The sequence below is a fragment of the Anopheles merus genome, chromosome 2R (genome assembly GCF_017562075.2).
Source record: "Anopheles merus strain MAF chromosome 2R, AmerM5.1, whole genome shotgun sequence".
NCBI lineage: Eukaryota > Metazoa > Arthropoda > Insecta > Diptera > Culicidae > Anopheles > Anopheles merus.
This window is the reverse complement of record NC_054082.1, coordinates 42970170-42987978: the sequence shown is the minus strand read 5'-3', so window position 1 is coordinate 42987978 and position 17809 is coordinate 42970170. Positions and strand designations below refer to the sequence as shown.

General features: G+C 44.0%; 3 protein-coding genes across 14 annotated transcripts in view; 1 reads left to right on the top strand and 2 right to left on the bottom strand.

Moving 5' to 3' along the window:
- Window positions 1-17809, bottom strand: part of LOC121587838 (pseudouridine-metabolizing bifunctional protein C1861.05) — a 187875-nt gene that overhangs the window by 33121 nt on the left and 136945 nt on the right. The window lies entirely within an intron of this gene.
- Window positions 8438-10418, bottom strand: LOC121587840. Its single transcript, XM_041905051.1, has 2 exons — window positions 10165-10418; window positions 8438-10086 (listed from the first exon to the last, which is right to left on the bottom strand). Exons 1-2 carry the CDS (start codon window positions 10309-10311, stop codon window positions 8554-8556), a joined length of 1680 nt encoding a protein of 559 aa, XP_041760985.1. The 5' UTR covers window positions 10312-10418; the 3' UTR covers window positions 8438-8553.
- The window catches only part of LOC121587837, a 127783-nt gene continuing 121304 nt past the window's right edge, over window positions 11331-17809 (top strand). For 7 of the 10 annotated variants that reach the window (XR_006004118.1, XR_006004111.1, XR_006004113.1 and 4 more), the window contains exon 1: window positions 11331-12807. The gene's annotated coding sequence lies outside the window, so the exon portion shown is untranslated. The remainder of the gene's footprint in view (window positions 12808-17809) is intronic. The other 3 variants (XR_006004115.1, XR_006004116.1, XR_006004114.1) reach the window with 1 other exon arrangement.

Sequence of the window (17809 nt, the reverse complement as noted above, 5' to 3'; positions counted from 1 at the left end):
AGGAACCGCTTTGGGGGAAACAGTTTTTTCCCGACTGCACAACACATCCCCGTGGCGCGTTGTTCAATGGTCGACACCAAAGGGGCAGTTGGCAGGGAACAGCGCAGCTTTTATAGCTCATTAAAGTAATTGGATCAGCCTGCGTTTGACCTACATCACTTTTATGAGCCATATATTTGTACTCCCGTACCCCGAACATGGGAGCGGCAGTTGCTATGATTGAGTGGTGAATGCACCCGGAAAAGGGCTACAGCCACAAGCGAAATTCCTGGTTTAGTCAACGGTGACAGGTGCTATTGATGAGTTTGGCAATGTTTCGTTTAATGTCGATTTTCTGTCCCTTTCTTCCCAACCGCTTGTGATGAATATGTGGGGTAACTTTGTTAGAATTTCAGTCTGTGCTGATGAGCCTAGCCGTTTTGCTACCGAATATGGTCAAACATTTTATTGGCCACTAACAGAGTGAAGTGAGAGTGAAGGCAAAAGGAAGGAGCAGTACATAAAACAATTTATTATTATGACCGGTTCCTGGCAAACAAGGGAGCAGTATAAGAATGTCATAAACAAATGATAATCATTCCGGCTGGTGTAATTGATTCTTTTTTTGCCATTTGTGCATGGAAATGTTGATGAAATATGATTGCAATAGCTTTAAACGAATCATTTTGTTGGTAAGATGTGCGTTTACTGCGAATTAGGATGACAGCATCTCGTGCAACTTTCACTCACGAAACAGTGTGAAAAACCACTTGTTGCTTCAGTATTTGTAAGGTTACCATTTTCTTGTTTCTCCCGCAATGCCTCTGTGTTTGTGTTGGGCATTGGTAGACACTACACCCAAAATCGAATTTTCTCGAAAGCTGCACGAAGGACAATAGCAAAAGTGAGTTTTCATTCGATCTACTACGGTACGATACCGTCGCTAGCCCAATCAATAATAGCCACACGGGTGCCATCGCTTGCAAAGCCCTTGGCCATGAAATTCAAACTTTCTATCCATCATCAACGCTGTATGCATGTATTGGTTAAGGAAGACGATTTGTGCTCTCTGCTGCTCTCTCTCTCTCTCTCTCTCTCTCTCATTAGCTCGCGTTCTCTCTCTCTCCCTCTCTCCATCCACTTGTTAATGTGCGCTCATAAATAGCACAACTCGCTCTCAATGTGCTCTCAAGCCGTTATGGAAAGTGTCGTCGTGATAGCTTCCCAATTTTACGTACGCGAGGGAAAAAAAAACTACCCGCGGAGATAATACGAAAATGGAAAGAGACCGGTTTTAAGCTGAACAGCTGTTTTTGGGAAAAGCACTCTTGTTACTCACGGCAGAATATGTTGCTGCAAATGGTTCCCTCTTTGATTCTCTAGCGTCATTCGCTAGCGGCGACATTCACGCAGCTTTTGCTCTCTCATGTTGCATGCTGCTCTCTCTATTTATTTGCAAATTTCAAGCAAAAAGTAAAACTGGTTTCGCAATCCGTACTATAATTGCTCCTTGACATTGGTAATGTAATATTTGTTTTATGTTTGCATTATTAAAATTCACGTATATTAGGGTTATATAGAGTTTTACAGTTAATGAAATTTAAAATGAACAGGATCTATCACAAGTTATGTTCCATTAAGTTTATAATAAATGAAAAAAGCTTGAAAAGTATAGAGCAGGCAAAGGTAATGGAAGCATAAGAAGAAGAAAAAAAACTCAATCTGGTTTCAATTTCACGTTTCGTTGCATTCACGAAGGACTTATTTTTCTAGCAACGAATGATTCTTTTGCTCGCTCGTTAAAGTTTCTTCCCATCGCAACCAATAAAACAAAGTGCAGCAGAAACAGAACGAAAAGAAACATACAAACAAATACATAAACCAAAACACTTGTCATTTTATCAAGGTTTCGCTCTGCACCGGAAGCTCCGCAAGACCGGGTGCGGCGAGGTACCGGGTTACTGTCAAATCAAATCAAGAACAGCAATACGCGGCACCAGAACACCGCGTCTGGCACACACCACATAACGACGGCTCTTGGAGATGGGTCATTTTGTTACGTTGTTTTACACCCGCCTGCCTGCGTGTTTTCCGTCCTTTGGGAAGGGCTGGTTTGCCAGATTTGTTTCGTAAAGTAGATTTGGCTACGGTCAGGGTAAGATCGTGTCATACGGGGAAAGTATACCCCAATTTCCCTCTCTCTCTCTCTCTCTCTCTAGCACGATATGACATGATAGCTGAACCACGTGTTTTTATGGACCGTCCATGTGGGAGTGGTAGAAGTGAAAAAAAAATTGTTATTGAACCGTTCGAGTGTAAACGAACGCAAGCGAAGTGAAACCAAACGGTAGCAAAGGGCTCGAAAGCGTGGTCTTATGGCAAACGGAGGTGGTAGCTATTTTAATTCTATTTTGGTATATGAAGAAGTTTTTTTTCCATACTTATTTTGATGCGATATCCAACTGTGACCTTTTTCGAATGTGGGGGTTACTGGAACGAACGTATGGTAAATTAACCTGTACACATGGAAGTTTATACTCCAGCAGTGTATGAAGTTTACCACTGTTTTTCAAATGTTTTACAGGTATAATTAAGTTGAGTGAGGGGTTGAAAGGAAAATGTTGTGGTTCGTCTGGATTATTTTTTTACGTTTGTTTTTTTCACTGCAACATTTAATTTTTTTATAGTTTTATATAGGCGTGTGCATTTTGGTTTTGCTTCTTTCTAGCCAAATACTACTACTAATTTTAATGATTTTTTTCTGTTTTTCTAAAGTAATACTCGTTATTTGCACCAAGATTTTGTTTTTATCAAAACGATTATAGAGGCATTATTGTCTCCATGGTTTTCAAAACATTGAAGGCTCCAAATCATGTATTAGTTCATAAGTTTTTTTTTTAAGTTTAAATGGTATTTTACCGTTCAAAATAATGTCGATGAAATTGCAACAAACTACTGGGTGCTTGAATAAACGTCTACTCTTTCAGCTCACCACCAACCGTACCATAAATTACTGGCAAACCTGCTTGTAATGATTAAAAACAATTTCCGATGCATCGTAACGATGTTAGTACAAAAACGCGCAAACGCATTACACAAACTAGCAGCTAGAAAGTCAAACGGCGGCGTTCTCATTAGCACCGAATCGATAAACTTTACCACCGAAACCGATCGACATTGGTTTGCCATTGGAACCGAAGGCAACCAAACCCTAAACAGTAGCCCAGGTGCAGCACGGTTCCCAAGCGAGCGCACATCCGCGGTCGGTAATTTTCGTTTCGCTTCGATTGATTTATTGACACGTACGCTGCGATGCGCATGCAAAGGCCCATGTGCGAGTGGTTCCCGCACGATTTTTCCCTGTTGCACAGAGCGAAAGCGTGTGTGAGTATCTGTGTATTTTTTTTTGCTATCCCAAAACCAGTAACAACAGAAACAAGTACAGCAGGCTGTTTGATGGCCATCATCGATTGACTCGCCTCGCTCTGTAGAGTAAATGATGGGAAAAGCGCAAGAAGAAGAAACAAAAAATCCAACTACAACATAAACACGCCACCAGGCGTCTCCTCCAACCGATGGGGGCATGACAGCGATGGTAGGAAAACATTCATAAAAAACCTTTCCAACTTCATCTGACGAAACCAACATGCGATACAAAAATGCGGACGAGCGGAAAGGAGCGGAGCAGTGAAACCAACCACTCCTCGTAACCAGAAGTGAATGATGCGGAAACGATCGACGGTGGAAAAGTTTGTCATGTCCAATTTTTCCTCCAGTCGCTGGGCAGAAAGTAGCACGAAAAACAGCTTTTGGCAGGAGAACCGTTCATCAACAGCACGAGAAAGGTGCAGAGGAAAAAGGAAACAGTTGGACGCACGGAAGTGGTGTGGTTGGAGGATTGGGTGTGTTGAATTAATTTACAATTTGATGTTATGACAGCATTAAAAAAACGATACGGTGAGGTCTCAGCGTCCACGGCACGCGGCGTAATCAGCGTTTCAGGACCGTTTGCTAGACCTGGTGCTGTCTCCAATTGGACAAAATGAAACGACGACGACACCCATTGAAACCGCACACAAATTAGCTCACCACGTGGAAAGCGGAAAGCAGTGTGGACCGGCGGACAGTCGGTCGATGGACGCGCTTGTGTACAGAAGAAATTAAACCAAACGGAAAGAAAATGAGAGCAAACGTTTTCCGAACGCAGCGTTCAGGTTGACCAACCGAAGTGTAAATTGGTGGAAAAAGGGCGCCAGCGGACCGAGCGAACCAAACGGCGTCATTCGCCTCTTGCCGTTGTTGGCTGTCCGAAACAATCTTCGGTACACATTTCTTCGTCTCCCTTGATGGCCAAACCACGTCGTCGATGGGCAAATCGTTGTTATGGCAATACCTTCCCTGTATAACTTTCTTGGATAGACACACAGACACACACTGGCACATCTTTCGTATGCAATCATGTAAAAAAAAACACTCTCCACTGTAGTGATGAAGATTGGTGAAGGTTCACCCTCTCCCCAATTCCCCCTTTTCCCACCACGTGCTGTGTTTAGTTGTGTACCGCTTGTTCGCACGAGGTGCCGGTATTGACGGCTCGTAACGGATCATCGTAACGGCGGTACCTGCAATCTGCCCAGCTGCACAGCGTGAGTTCTAAACCAACAAGGGAGAACGGGGCCGTACAAAGACTCGGCAATCAGCAGCTGTACGGCACACTGGCGGACGTTGGGACCGGGTGGGCAGGTGTGTGTACCAAGTCACGTAAAGAAAGAAACGTAAATCCAAAACGCAATCCCTCGGGAAAAGCCACTAAAATCTTCAACCGGTAAATATTTACACCAAGCTTAATTACGATCACAACGGGAGGGCATGCCTTTGCCATGTGGCTGGGTCGTGTGCGTGTGTGTATACGGGTTTCCCTTCAAATGCGTTTGGGAGTGTAAAAAACAGGGGGTTAACTGGTGCGTGTCCCAGAGGGGCAGTGTGCAAACCAAGCGAACTGTTGCTTGCGGTTGAAATTGAAACTTAAATGAATCGTTTAGAGGTGGTGCCTTTGACGCGGTTTTTGTTTTTGTTGGTTTAATGTTTCAATTAAGGTGTATCCTTTCAATTTCTTTTTATTAACTGACTGGGGCAGACAATCACAACAATTAAAGTAATGATATGTATTATTATTTCATTGATCGATACATTAAATCAATCGTGTCTGTTATTGGCCAGTTCAAAAGGCAAGTTCATTTTGTTTCGCCAAATAAAAAAAAATAATGTAATATAAAAATCAGTATAAAGTAACGTGTATTTTGTCCACTCAAACGACAAATTTATGTACAACTTACATTTGAGTTCATTTACAATGTAATTTCTTAGATTTCCATGAATTACAATTTTGTTTTCCTAAGATTCGATAGCGCGTTAGTATGAAAATTATGTTTCCTAAAATATGTATTGTTATCTTCACAGCAAACAGCACAGCCACCACTTCACATACTTCTTAGGTCACTTCACATACGCGTACCCCGTACCCTTATAAGTGGCATCCCTTTTTTATCAACGCGTCAGCCTCATTCGCTCATTTACGAGTTCTTATTTATAACCTAAAATTTCGAAAGTCCCTTAATCCTGTCATTGCTAGCACAATGCTACCGATTAGGTGTGAGATTGCTCGAAGTGGGGAAACACAACTGATGCAACGAACGGTAGCCGGGTAGAGATTGGACCGAGTGGGAAATGCGTCAGTGAACCAACGCCGACCTACGATGGCTTCGTGACGGCGAATCAGACGATCATCTGTTTTGTGTTTGACGGAGCTAACGATTTAATTAGCATCGTCGTGATTTTATTAATACTTGTTTTCGCCACCCTTACGGTCGTACACACCACCCGTCTAGCAGATGACTACCAGGAATGCAGGTACATACATCGCAGTGCAGTTTTTTGGCTGCGTTAGCGTGAATCATGTGTTGACACTATGATTAATGATTGTACAAAATACGTCGAAAATACCGAATCCCTAACAATAATAGGTAACATAATGCAGATACGAAAGAAATAATTTGATGACACTATGACAGATGACGCTGGAAACGACCATCAAAAAGGTATTGTTTGACTACTGGATGACTACTGAATGAATGACAACTGCTTCATGTGGTCATAGATTAAAATCTGCTCAGAAAAGTTAACTTAAAATATCACTGGGTATGAACACATTTTTTCTATGTATGGATAGATATATATTGCTAATTGTATTTTGTAATGTAGAAGAAAAAGAAGAATAAGCTAGATGACTCTCATAATAAAATAATCTAGTTGTTTTTTCCTATTAATAATCAAATGGCCAATGTGAATGCTTTTATTATATTTCTGCATCATAATTTCCAGAAATAGTGAGCAAGAAGCGCTGTAAAAATCGTAACCCATATTTAAAATGCTACTCAAAGTTAACATTGCCGGGACGGGCATTATGTAACACACACTCGAAAAGCGCTGTAGCTCGATAGCAGCACACGCGCACATTCACGCATGATAGTTGACTTTCAATTGATCACCGCTTTGAAAAGTCAGTTGATGGTCGATTGCTATCAATCGTTGTCGCTCCTCCCACGTAGGTACGCTGTTAGCGAAGGCATGGGAAATGTGATCGAGTTGCGTATGGTGAGTGCAAACTATACTTGCATGAGTGCTCCGCACCGGCTGGCTGATTGGAAAATCAATACCGAAACGTCGATTCCACGACTCCCACTAGTCTATTGGACGGGATGCTATTTCACCGCCGAAGGCTCCGGCAGCACCAAGGGGATAGTTTTAACGAGCTGTAAAGCAAATCTGTTCACTACAATTTCATAATGGTTGTAACGTCCTGCTCTTTTAAGCCTTGCCGTGGCGTTTCACAAAAAAAAAAGATTTTACGTTTTTTGTTAGGTTTTACTTTTCCATCACATAATCATAGTCTAACATTTCACTAGAAAAAGAAATCGAAGCCCTTCACTAGCAATGCTGCAGAGCGTGCAGTAAAACCTTTAATATGTTTTCCTTCAACTACAGCCAATCTCATCAGCAATGCAGTACAGTGAGTTAGTAACTGCCAATTTGTTCTTAATAACGCTTCAATAACAATATCGTTTTACTAACACAGGACCGCTAGAAACGAACGCCAGCATTGAACGCCGGCAACTGGTTCGCTTTCAACGCGGAACGAGGCCATTGGCAATGAGTGCCGGGGCATCCTAACGAAAGGCAGAACAAACAGTACAACAGTACCGAGCACCTGGGCCTTGCACGACACGACAACCGCAAACCGCCCGGGCCGATGAATTTGTACTAAAATATTCATACACTGATTGATTTATGCTCATTGCAGTGCGCACCGACCGGTCGCATTCGGAGGTTTCCATTGCCAACCCATGTGCGTCTTTACCGTTGGCAACGTTTTGAGTGCCGAGAAGACGATTCCCTATTGCAGACGGTTACTAGCCACCAGCTTTCACATTTATTCTTCGTAGCATCTTATGCTCACTCTGTTCGCTCCGCTCTTTCCTCTCCCTGTCCGGGTCGCTTCTTTTGCACGGATGAAGCATCACTGTTTTGCTGTATGGCACGGCGTGACGGTTCGTAGACGGTTGCATTCCCAGCCGGGGAAAACTTTTGTAATTCGTTACGTTCCAACAGCGAGCAATCAGATCGCAGTGCAGCCAGTATCGCCGGATAGTTTTCCTTTGGTGGGGTGAAAATGCCTCCTTCCTTCGACAATCAATCATCGATCAACGGTTCGAGCGGGAGCCCGGTTCGGCCGTAACATCATATCAGATCGCATTACTGTGAATTATTAACACACTCCATCCGATGTGTCGATTGCTCGTAGCGAGCAGAAACGGGCAGAACCGGCGGCCGCCACTACCGAGATATTACTTTAAATTATTAAAACTGAGACTACACCTTTAAAGCAGCGCATCGTGTAACGTGCAGTTGGGATTTGGTCGAGTTCGTTCGATTCAATTATCGGCACTGCACCGTTCGGGATGGACAAACGCTTCGGGTTTGATCTGGATCACTGGAATCATCGGGTGGGCCCATTTTCCATGTCGTCGTTTCGGGCGTATTGTTTTGTGCTGTTTCGTGCGTCCCAATCGGCTGAAGTTCCGCGGGGCTTTACAATTTTCGTGCCCAGAGCTGGCTGGAATTGATGGGATTTTTAATCTTTTCACAAGCTTCGCTTCATTTGTCCGGTGTGACAAGGGTTGCGCTTGCCCCAACATAACACAACCGGCTTAACGATGGTGCTCTGTTGGTGGTTGTTGTTTATTCGGATCGCTACCGCTTTTTGCCGATTCCTGTGCGGTTACTTTACGGCACATGTTGTGCACTACCAACAATGGGACTGTGCAGTGTGTACCACATTGTGGCCTGCATCGTGTACTAGAGGTATTATGAGCTTTTGGTTTATCATTCGCTATTTTACTCTGTTTCATAGATAAATGTGTATTAAGGTAAGGTATGTAAACATATTTGTATAGGAATTTGTAACAGTGAATTTGCTATTTTTTGTACATGATTTTGTCACAAACATTACATTCTTCACATGCCAGCAAACACATTCAGTGTTCCACCGTCCAGCCGTCGTCGTGGATCATTGTACGACCGAGTGCGCATCCGAGCCGGCTTCGGTATTTTCTCCTCCGAGATGCGGAAACACTTCCACAGACAGTACCGAATCTCGAGCGAGTCAAAGAAGAGCCTACGCTCGTACCAGGACACGTGGTGCGGCGCGTATCGATAGCGCTCCCGTAGCGGCGGATTAAGACTTGGAGCGTGGTCGAAACGATTGTGTAGGACCTGCGTAATGTACGCGTTCATCGATCCCGACCGATGGATCCAATTGATCAGTGTCATCACCGCCATTATCGTGGCGTGAATTCGATTGTTGTGCTGTTGCTGCTGCTGATCAGCGAGCATCGACGAATCGGGATCGGTAGGATAGTTGAGAAACATTTTCTGAACCTTCAGCAGCAAACAGCTGATAGCGGACGCAGTGAATCCACTCGGTGCCTCGACGAGCAGCGTGCAGAGCAACTGGTAGAACACCTCCACGTTCATCTTCCGTTGGCTGTGGCGCTCTATCGCCTGTAGCAGGGCTTGCTCCAGATGGACGCGTTGCTCGACGAGCAGCTCCTGCAGCGGGGCGAAATCGGTCGCCAGCACAATTTCGTAGTACGTATCCATGTGAAAAATGGTGGGCGACTGGAACTGGTTCGGGTTGTGCTGTCCCCGTTCGAGCAGCTTCGTCAGCACCTTGCAGGCCAGAATGGAGCGTGTCGGGTCTTCGGAAGCGATGCACCGTAGCAGGTACTCCACGATGAACGTGCTCACCTGGGCCGTATGCATTCGATTGCGCGGGTCGTACACAGTCATCGTGGAGGCAGCATGCTCCACCGTGGAACCGAACTCGATCCGAGCCTCGTCTGACATGTCGGTGTCGAAGACGAGCGGCAGCATCATGACGAAGAATGAGTACAAATCGCCAATGGAGAGGCGGGGTATGAGGTTCTTCAAACACTTCTCGAAACCACGCCGTAGCTCGTAGATCTGGTTGCGGCTGGTACCGATCATGACGCTGCTGTGGTAGAAGCGCACCAGCTTGGCCAGCTCGGAGTATTCCATCAGATCCCAGCGTTGCGACACGATCACGATCTGCAGCACGGACAGCATGTGCCGTACCTGGCCGATGTCCGAGAGCGCCAGGAAGCGTTCGATCCGATCGATCAGCTTCGACAGCAGCGGGGCCGATGGCGAACGACACTCGAGCACGAACATCAATATCTCTACGCAGATAAACTCCACCTGCCAGAGGTTTTCCGTCTGCAGAAACTTCAGCGTCGTGTCGATCACCTCGTCCAGCATCTCCGGCACGAGCAGATCGATGGCCGCCTGGAAGAGCACCTTCGCGTCAGCAAATGGCTCCTGGCGGAACCGTTTCAACGGGCTCGGTCGTAACCGCAGATGGGCCACATAGTTCTGCACCAAAATGAGCGAGCACTCGAGAATGGCATCCCGTTCTGGTATGTACTGGACGATGTGGCGCTGAGACCGGGTGACGATTTGCCGTAGGATCTGTCGTTGGAGAAAGAGGTGCAAGAGGATGCATGAGGAAATAAAAAAGCGGTTGCTTTCTGGTTTCTGTCGCCCTACCTTCAACGCTCTCGCTTCTTGGATGTTGGGCGAGCGAATCGTTGGGTCCAAAAATACTCCACAGGACGTTTTAAGCTGATCCACGAGTAGGCGCGTTTTGGCGGAGGTTAACTTTTTCCGCGAAAACAATGCCGAAAATCTTCCCATCCTCGACCAACACCGATACCAGATGCATTTCGCACACGTGTGTACGCTGCAAAGTACGCGTGTGTTTCTGTGTTTGTTTGTCTGCCCGAGACAAGCATCTAAATATAGCCTACTTATCTAAGGGTTCAGCTTCCAAAACAACGAAGGTAACAAACCGTTCGCTAAGTGTGCTTTGGGGCAAAAATGTTTTCTTGAGCTTCTGAATTTAAAACGTTTGGCTGTGTAAGTGTCTGTGTGTGTTTTGTGTGTTGGCTCGTGTATTCTACCATACCTAAAAAACAATTTCGTCTGTTTGAGTTATTCTGCCGGAAAGAATGCCTGCCATTGTGCTTTAAACAAGTGCTGGTGCCCTTTCTTGTGCCGAGGTAAGGAGAGAAAAATTGCGCTACGTATCTGCGAAAGAGCGCAGACGGGTAATGTGGGCGGGAGAGCGCGAGGGTACGCATGGACAATTTTCCTCCCAGCACTTTCCAAACAATTGTTTTGAAAGCAATCTGACAACGGCACTTAACCTCAAGTGGCCAACCCACTTCAGCGGGCGGAGAAACAAACGCGTGTAAAATTCGGCAGCAGTCCTTTAGAATCAACCGAGACGGGAGACGTCGCGGGTGCGAAGGGGACAGCGTCTCACGCTTCGTCCGTTTCTCAGCAGAGCGACAAGAACATAGGAGGTAGTAGAAGAAGGGGGATTTGAGGCGGTGAGAATAGAACTCTCATATTCACATACCAACTGTCCGTCCATCTGTTTGGATTTGGGTGTAGTTGTGAAATCCGTCCATGTCCGACCCAAAGCAAATACCGGTATATCCTTGCGTTTCGAGCAGTTCCTTATGGTGTGTGATGAAACACTTTCGAGCAGTTCGTCGGAACGCAAGCAAGAGTACTGGTGAGCAGAAACGGTGAGCAGAAACAGTGAGCAGATCGATTATTCCCTCCCATGCTCTCAGCATCTCATACGGCACTGAACATTGGCATGCCTTTGCTGCGGTTCACACTATTTACTCTCGTGTGCACACACACACACTCGCCATCGTTTGCCAGAGTGTAAGCGCGGGAGAAACAACCGCCGCTCGGGAGCAAACGGCCCAATCGGTCCGAATTTCGCTCTGCAAACGAACTGGCGCCGCGCCGTACGGCGTGGCACGCGAACCAAACCGTTTCGGGCGCATACCGTCTTCAGTTCGATTTCAGTGACGTTCAGCTGCGGTTCGTCGTCGAGCGGTCGAGCGGACGTGAAAAAGGACGAGTTACTGACAAAAAGAAAATCTACACACGCACGCACACACAAACACAACACGGCGTATGCATAGGTGCATACATAACGTCGGCGGACAACTCTCGGACCGCGGCCAAGTGATTGAGGTGTAAACGTTGTAATTCTGGAAGCCTGTGTTTCGCAAAGCAAAAGAACGCAGTACAAGCGGAGAAAAGGTGTGAAGTGAATGGGAATGAAAACAGCCTGCGTGGGTATGTGATAAAGTGTTTGTGTGTAATGTGTGTGTGTATGTGCGGGAGTGAAGTGTGTTGCTACCAGCTGATACGCTGATTGCGCTGCCACACACATACGCACATTGAGATGAAACGAGGATCGATCGCGTTCACGCAAAAATGGCTGCATCCTTTAATTATGAGAGTAAAGTGAAATACAGCGGATAATCCAAAACAAGTATCGCGCGCGCGTGTGTGTGTTTGTGTGTATTACGAAATAGAAAATTCCAGTAGAAAGGTCGGTGAGGTGTTTGTGAAACAATCCAGCGAGATCAACTGGGCGACGAAACGATAAAAGGGGGTTGATTGGATGGTTGGTTTGGAATTTCCATTTAAGTGCGCACGGGGAATCGGCAACACTGTGCGACGCCATGTGAGAGCTTATGTGAGTTTAGCACAGCGGTGTGTTGTTGCACGGCGTGCATAAAAATCGTGTATCGTGTTCGCTGTTCCGGGTGAAGATTATTCACTGCTCATCAACCGTTGATCTCTGTGCGGTAGAAGAGTTTGGGGAGAGAAGAAATTGTTTCACTTGTGATTTTTCTCCAGCAGTGTAATTAGTGTAACGGTCTGGTGCGGTGAAGGTAACTGGAGTGTGTGAACGACCTGCCACACCCTGTTACCCGCTGTATAGTCCGGGAAGGGGCGCCATTGTGCGAAGGATAGTGTGAAGGTGAATAAAATAATCTAATCAAATATTCAACAATTATCGACCAAAAAAGGGCCCGCCAGACCCGACTCCAAGACAACTGGCGAGTGCGTGTGTATGAGTGCGTTTGTTTGTGTGTGTATCTGTGTGCTTCCGCTGTTTGTTGGCGATGTGCGTGCGTACGAGATGAACGAGCTAAGGTAGTAAATGTAAAAAAAGAAACACACAACGTACAAACTGTACACGACTGTGCAGCCGTTTATTCCTACAACACCACAACGAAAAGGATTTTCCTCAACCTTCAAGCAGTGAAATAAAACAAAACAACAAGGTGATTTCCTTCGACCTCTTCTAACAAGGTACACCCAAAAACAACAGGATGGAGAAAAAAAACCCAGACACATACACACACATATATACAGAAGCTTTGCGCACCTTTTACAGATTCCAGAAACGTGCAGGACTCTATACTTGGAGTTTCCTACACTTTTCCCTTCTCGTCTCGTTCTTTCCCTCGATGGTGTAGATTTTGGCTCCTTCAAAATGGCAGGTATTTTTGCACCGAGCGAAAAAGGGTCCAAAAACGAGATTGTGCCACACTCGTTGAAACGGAAATGGGATACTAATCGCATCCGTGCGAGAGATAACGGTGGCGGACTTTAAAAGGATATTTCATCTTCCCCTGCAACTGCCGCTGTGACCCTCTTCCACAAAGCGCTTGCCCCTCTGTCTCAGGAAGAGTAAAACCACAAACCCTTTTCACGTGCCCGCGTACACAGGCGAAGGCGATGTTGGTCGGGGTAGAATATCAAAGCACTGTGTGGCATCGTCTTAATGCCGGACGTCTTTATTTCACATCGGACGGTCGCCCGGATGCCCGGACCGAGGGGGTGGAAAGCAAGGGTCGGAATCGCGGCGAGGAAGCTTAAGTTTCGTGTAACAATTAGCAGACGGATCTGCAATCGGCGATGTGTTGCCGGATTGTTGGCGCGCTTTGCAATATTGAACAACTTTTCACATTTCCACATTTTCATGATCTTGCTAACGCTCGTAAGTGTCTTGTCGGTAGGAAAAGTGAGGTGGAAGTGACTTTGAGCCTTCATGAGCTGAGACTGCAGTGTGTGTCTGTTGGTTTGGTTTGGGGTCTGTTCTCTGTTAAAAGAAAAAAAAGCAACACAATCCAGAAGCGCGCTGAATCGAAAGGTATAATGCTTCATAACGCTTGGTTTGGTTTGAATATTGCCGATGCCACTTTCATTTCGACGATAGTGTTCAAGAAGAAAACGAAACGCACATCTAAATCTAGCCATTTTCGTTCGTACCATCCCATTCGATTCATCGAGGCAAATACATTGCGCGAAAGGATCAGCTGATAGGAGCAAACGGTAGCAAAAAGCGCATCACAACGAGGACAAGTGAAAGCAACTTCGACAGTAGCAAGATGCTGGAGGTTAAATCGGTTCGGTCATTATCTGCCACACAGCCGAAAGGGGTGTGGTTGGGTACCATTTCGGTTGCCGTCCGGGGGAAATGTTGTGGGATGGTTAACCAACGCCCCTCGAGCATGGTGCACCCAGATGGGGTCGAGCAGTGCCGCGCAAATGAAGCACTTTCCCCAGCGTTGGACGATAAAGACATTGATAATGAGAATGAGGACGGTTGTGCGCTTTCGCCTTTGTTGCCTTCTCCGGAAAGGGGGGTGGGGGAATGGTGGTGGTATGGTAAGGCTAGGATGGTTAAAACAAGGTCAAACTGGGGACGCTGCCTCGGGACCCATCGTAACGAACTCGGTCTCGATGGTTTGTTGTAGTGATTTGGCCGGATCGTCTGGACAGTGCCTTTGTGTGCACTTTTGTGCTGTAATAAGGTGATTTGTATTTTTCAAGGCAAATCACTACTCGTACACAGCGTGAATGTTAATGCACTATGTGGCTCACAGACTAACAAATTTACGTATGTTTTAGGGAATGGTTTTTCTCGATACATCTTGTTTTGTGTTATATTATAGATAATAGATTTAGAGTATTTTTAGAAGCGTTCTTTTATACTGATTGTATCTTTCTATACTTATTGTATGAAACAAGGTTTTTAAAATAAATAAATCTGTTCCGAAAAGATAACACACAAGTCCTCCATTCTATCAAATGCATTCGATGTGGATATAGTCAAGTATTAAAATTCAACAAACCTATTTCCATGCTGAAAATACAATTGAGTACGATTAAAAAGGCTTTATCATAAAATTTGATTCGATCAAGCGTGACATAAATCCAATGCTCATTTTGCCGTACACGCTATTACAGTGAATGACGTAAGGGCGAAAGCTTAAATTTAATTAACCATCTATAGGAAGCGGGTCGTTAGAATGAAAGCTTTTTGTTACAGTTTTTATCAAAACCGTTTATCGGAAAGGTTCATCCATCGTTGGTCATAAAGTATCCATTCGTAGGTGTAAATTGGCCCAACATCACAGATCGTAATTTAGATCGGCTGATGAAACGTTTAATTACTTCACATAATGGGGCAGTTTTCAATTTTGTCCATCTATTCACGAACATGGCAAACAATACTAAAACCATTTTTCGCTCTTTGATAGTCGATTAAAATAATCGTATTATAGCGCAATAGTGTTATTAGCTACACATGTGTTAACCAGGTGATATCATTACAAAAATCTCCTACTAGTAAGCCCTGTATTTTACAATCAGCGTAAGAACTCAACAACAACAAATCTAACCAGCTATCACCATGGTGCGCACTTGTAGTTGTTGAAGTTCATCTTATTTTCTTCTTGTGCAGCGGGTATGACCTATTCCTTAGTTCGTCCCTTGTCTATCATCTCCGTCAAACTTTTTCCTCGGAACTGACCTTCGCTAATGGTATTAATCTAAAGTTTATTGGATCCAGTGTGGGGAAGATCATGACACCGAAAGAGTGAGGCACAAATAAAAAAAGATACAACACAAAACGAAACTTTTGCCCTAACAACGATTGCGGCACAGCGCAAGAAGCAAACAGTTTCATTCTACTTTTTTACCGCTGCAAGCGCGTTGCACTTCAACTGTGGACTCTGTGAGGCTGCTGCAATGTTTTACTTTCAAAGAATTTTTCCGTTCCACGGGAAAAAAGTTTTGCTCAGTGCTTGCACGAAGGGGAAACAATATGGGAAAATGGCTCCGTGTGCCTGGAGCAGATGGTTTGCTGCAATGTCACAAAGTTATTGATTAAGTGAATGAGATACTTTATGAGTGGCACAGCGGTGTGACCCTTAGTTAGTGTAAGTTAATACAGTTTCGGCTGAGAGTTAGTCTTATCACGCAATTTAATTCAATGGCAGGAGGATTAATTATGTTGAAAGTGTTGTGTTTGGATGATAACAAAACACCGAAGCTGCCAATATAAAGATAATGCCTAGTTAAAAATAAAAAATTAAAAATAATAAATAATAAATATCCTTATTATTTTTATTTAAATTGACATTATTACGGCTTCGGCCGTATTGTCATTTATTCGACAATATTTATATAATATTTTTAACGATTTTTAATTTTTTATGGTGGAGACGCCTGGATATGAATCGCTTGGATAATAAAATAGATAAATAAAAAAAACATTATTTGTAGATATACATGTCCGTCGGGGATACATAAATTACTAAATTAATAAATAAATAAGTGTATATATATGTATTGCATGAATGTATTCAGTATATCCTTCCAATGAGCTGGTTATAGTTGTTGTCCTCCTGATACACAAAATATTACATAATCCAATGTCAAATATTCAGCAAAACATACACCTCCCCATTATCATCCCATTTATAGTGACGTAATTAGAGCAAACAAGGAAAAGAATCAGTCATAAGAAATATTGGAAAATTATGATAAACTATTCTCTCTATCAAAGACAAGGTAGACACGGAACGCACACCTTTACTGGCTAACTGAAGCTCGTTAGGTCACTATAAGAATACCTAAAAAAAAGACTCAACGTGAACTGTGAGCAAAAACTGACGACAGTAGTTTTTTCTTGTCAAACAAACGGCACTATCGCTTATCAGTTGATCGAACAGCTTTTTCCCCTTCGTTAAACAAGTCGTTTCGATGATGGGGCGAACGTAGCGACCACAGGTTATAAAAACTACGCGGTCTAGATTTAGCCAGGGCACAATTTGTAGAAGTGGAGAAGCAAAAGGCAAAACCAACACTGCAGTCTGGCAAAGATGTCGTGACCGATGTGTCCCTGCCCGGTCCGGTAGTGGTCGTGGTAGTCCGAGACGCCAACATCTATCCATCGATGATTGCGAACGTCAAATTGAACAGGACACGGGACCAGTAGCTGGAAACGATTGACCGTTTTGTTAGTACGTTTGCACTGTGCCGGAGTGTTTTCGTGCCTGACCAAGCCAAAAGCGAAAAACAAAACAAAGATAGCAAGAAACGGTAGGCCATTAAGTGGCAGCAGGTTATGTTTATTACACAATATTTTTACGATGATGGATTATGACAATCTGCGGGTCTGCGAGGCAAAGGGCAAACCCCGTGCATTGGCACTGGCGCGAAGCGACTTGAACGAGCCGCGTCCAATCTACACATGCCATTTGTTTAAAGCTCCAGTAGACGGTGGGGTGTGGTCATGATTGATTTATTGATTGTTTTGACAGAATGCTTTGAAATGGGCCTCAAAGTAGAAGTGCATTTTAAAATGTCAGTTTAAAATGAAAAATGTTGTAGAATACTTTCCAAATCAAGGCATGTGACGTGTTTTGTGTTAATATTTCCAAAACAAAAGTAATAAAACAAAATTAAATTTAATATTTTTAAACTGATGGAAATGATCGTTATAAGTATTGCCAGATAAAACGTTTGATTGATTAATTTATCAATGGTATTAACTTGAATCAAGATTATTGTATGTTTGCGGGTCATATACATCTATATATGTATTACATCATCAGTTTTGCGTAAAAACAACCGTTTAGGCTGTTAAATTTACAAGAGAAAAGAAAAGAAAGTATTTTCAACCACTATCAGTTCGAACATTTTCAATTATCTTTAAAGTAATCGTCATTCAAAGTATAACAGGATAAAAAAAAACTAGAGAGTTTTGATTTATAGCAAAACAATTTGACAAATGACATTGAAAGATATTCTAACTCATCATGTTTGATCAGTTTACTTTAACTAATGTTAATACTTTCCGAACATGGATTGTACGATCGATCGAATGAGTCCAACGCTCGAATAGTAACTTACGCTTACGGGAGTTCAATTTGATTGCGAATACAAGTAATGACTTTTGGCACCCGGTCAATGATACTGAACACACATCTCCAGCTGCATCGGAAGGTGCATAAAAGTT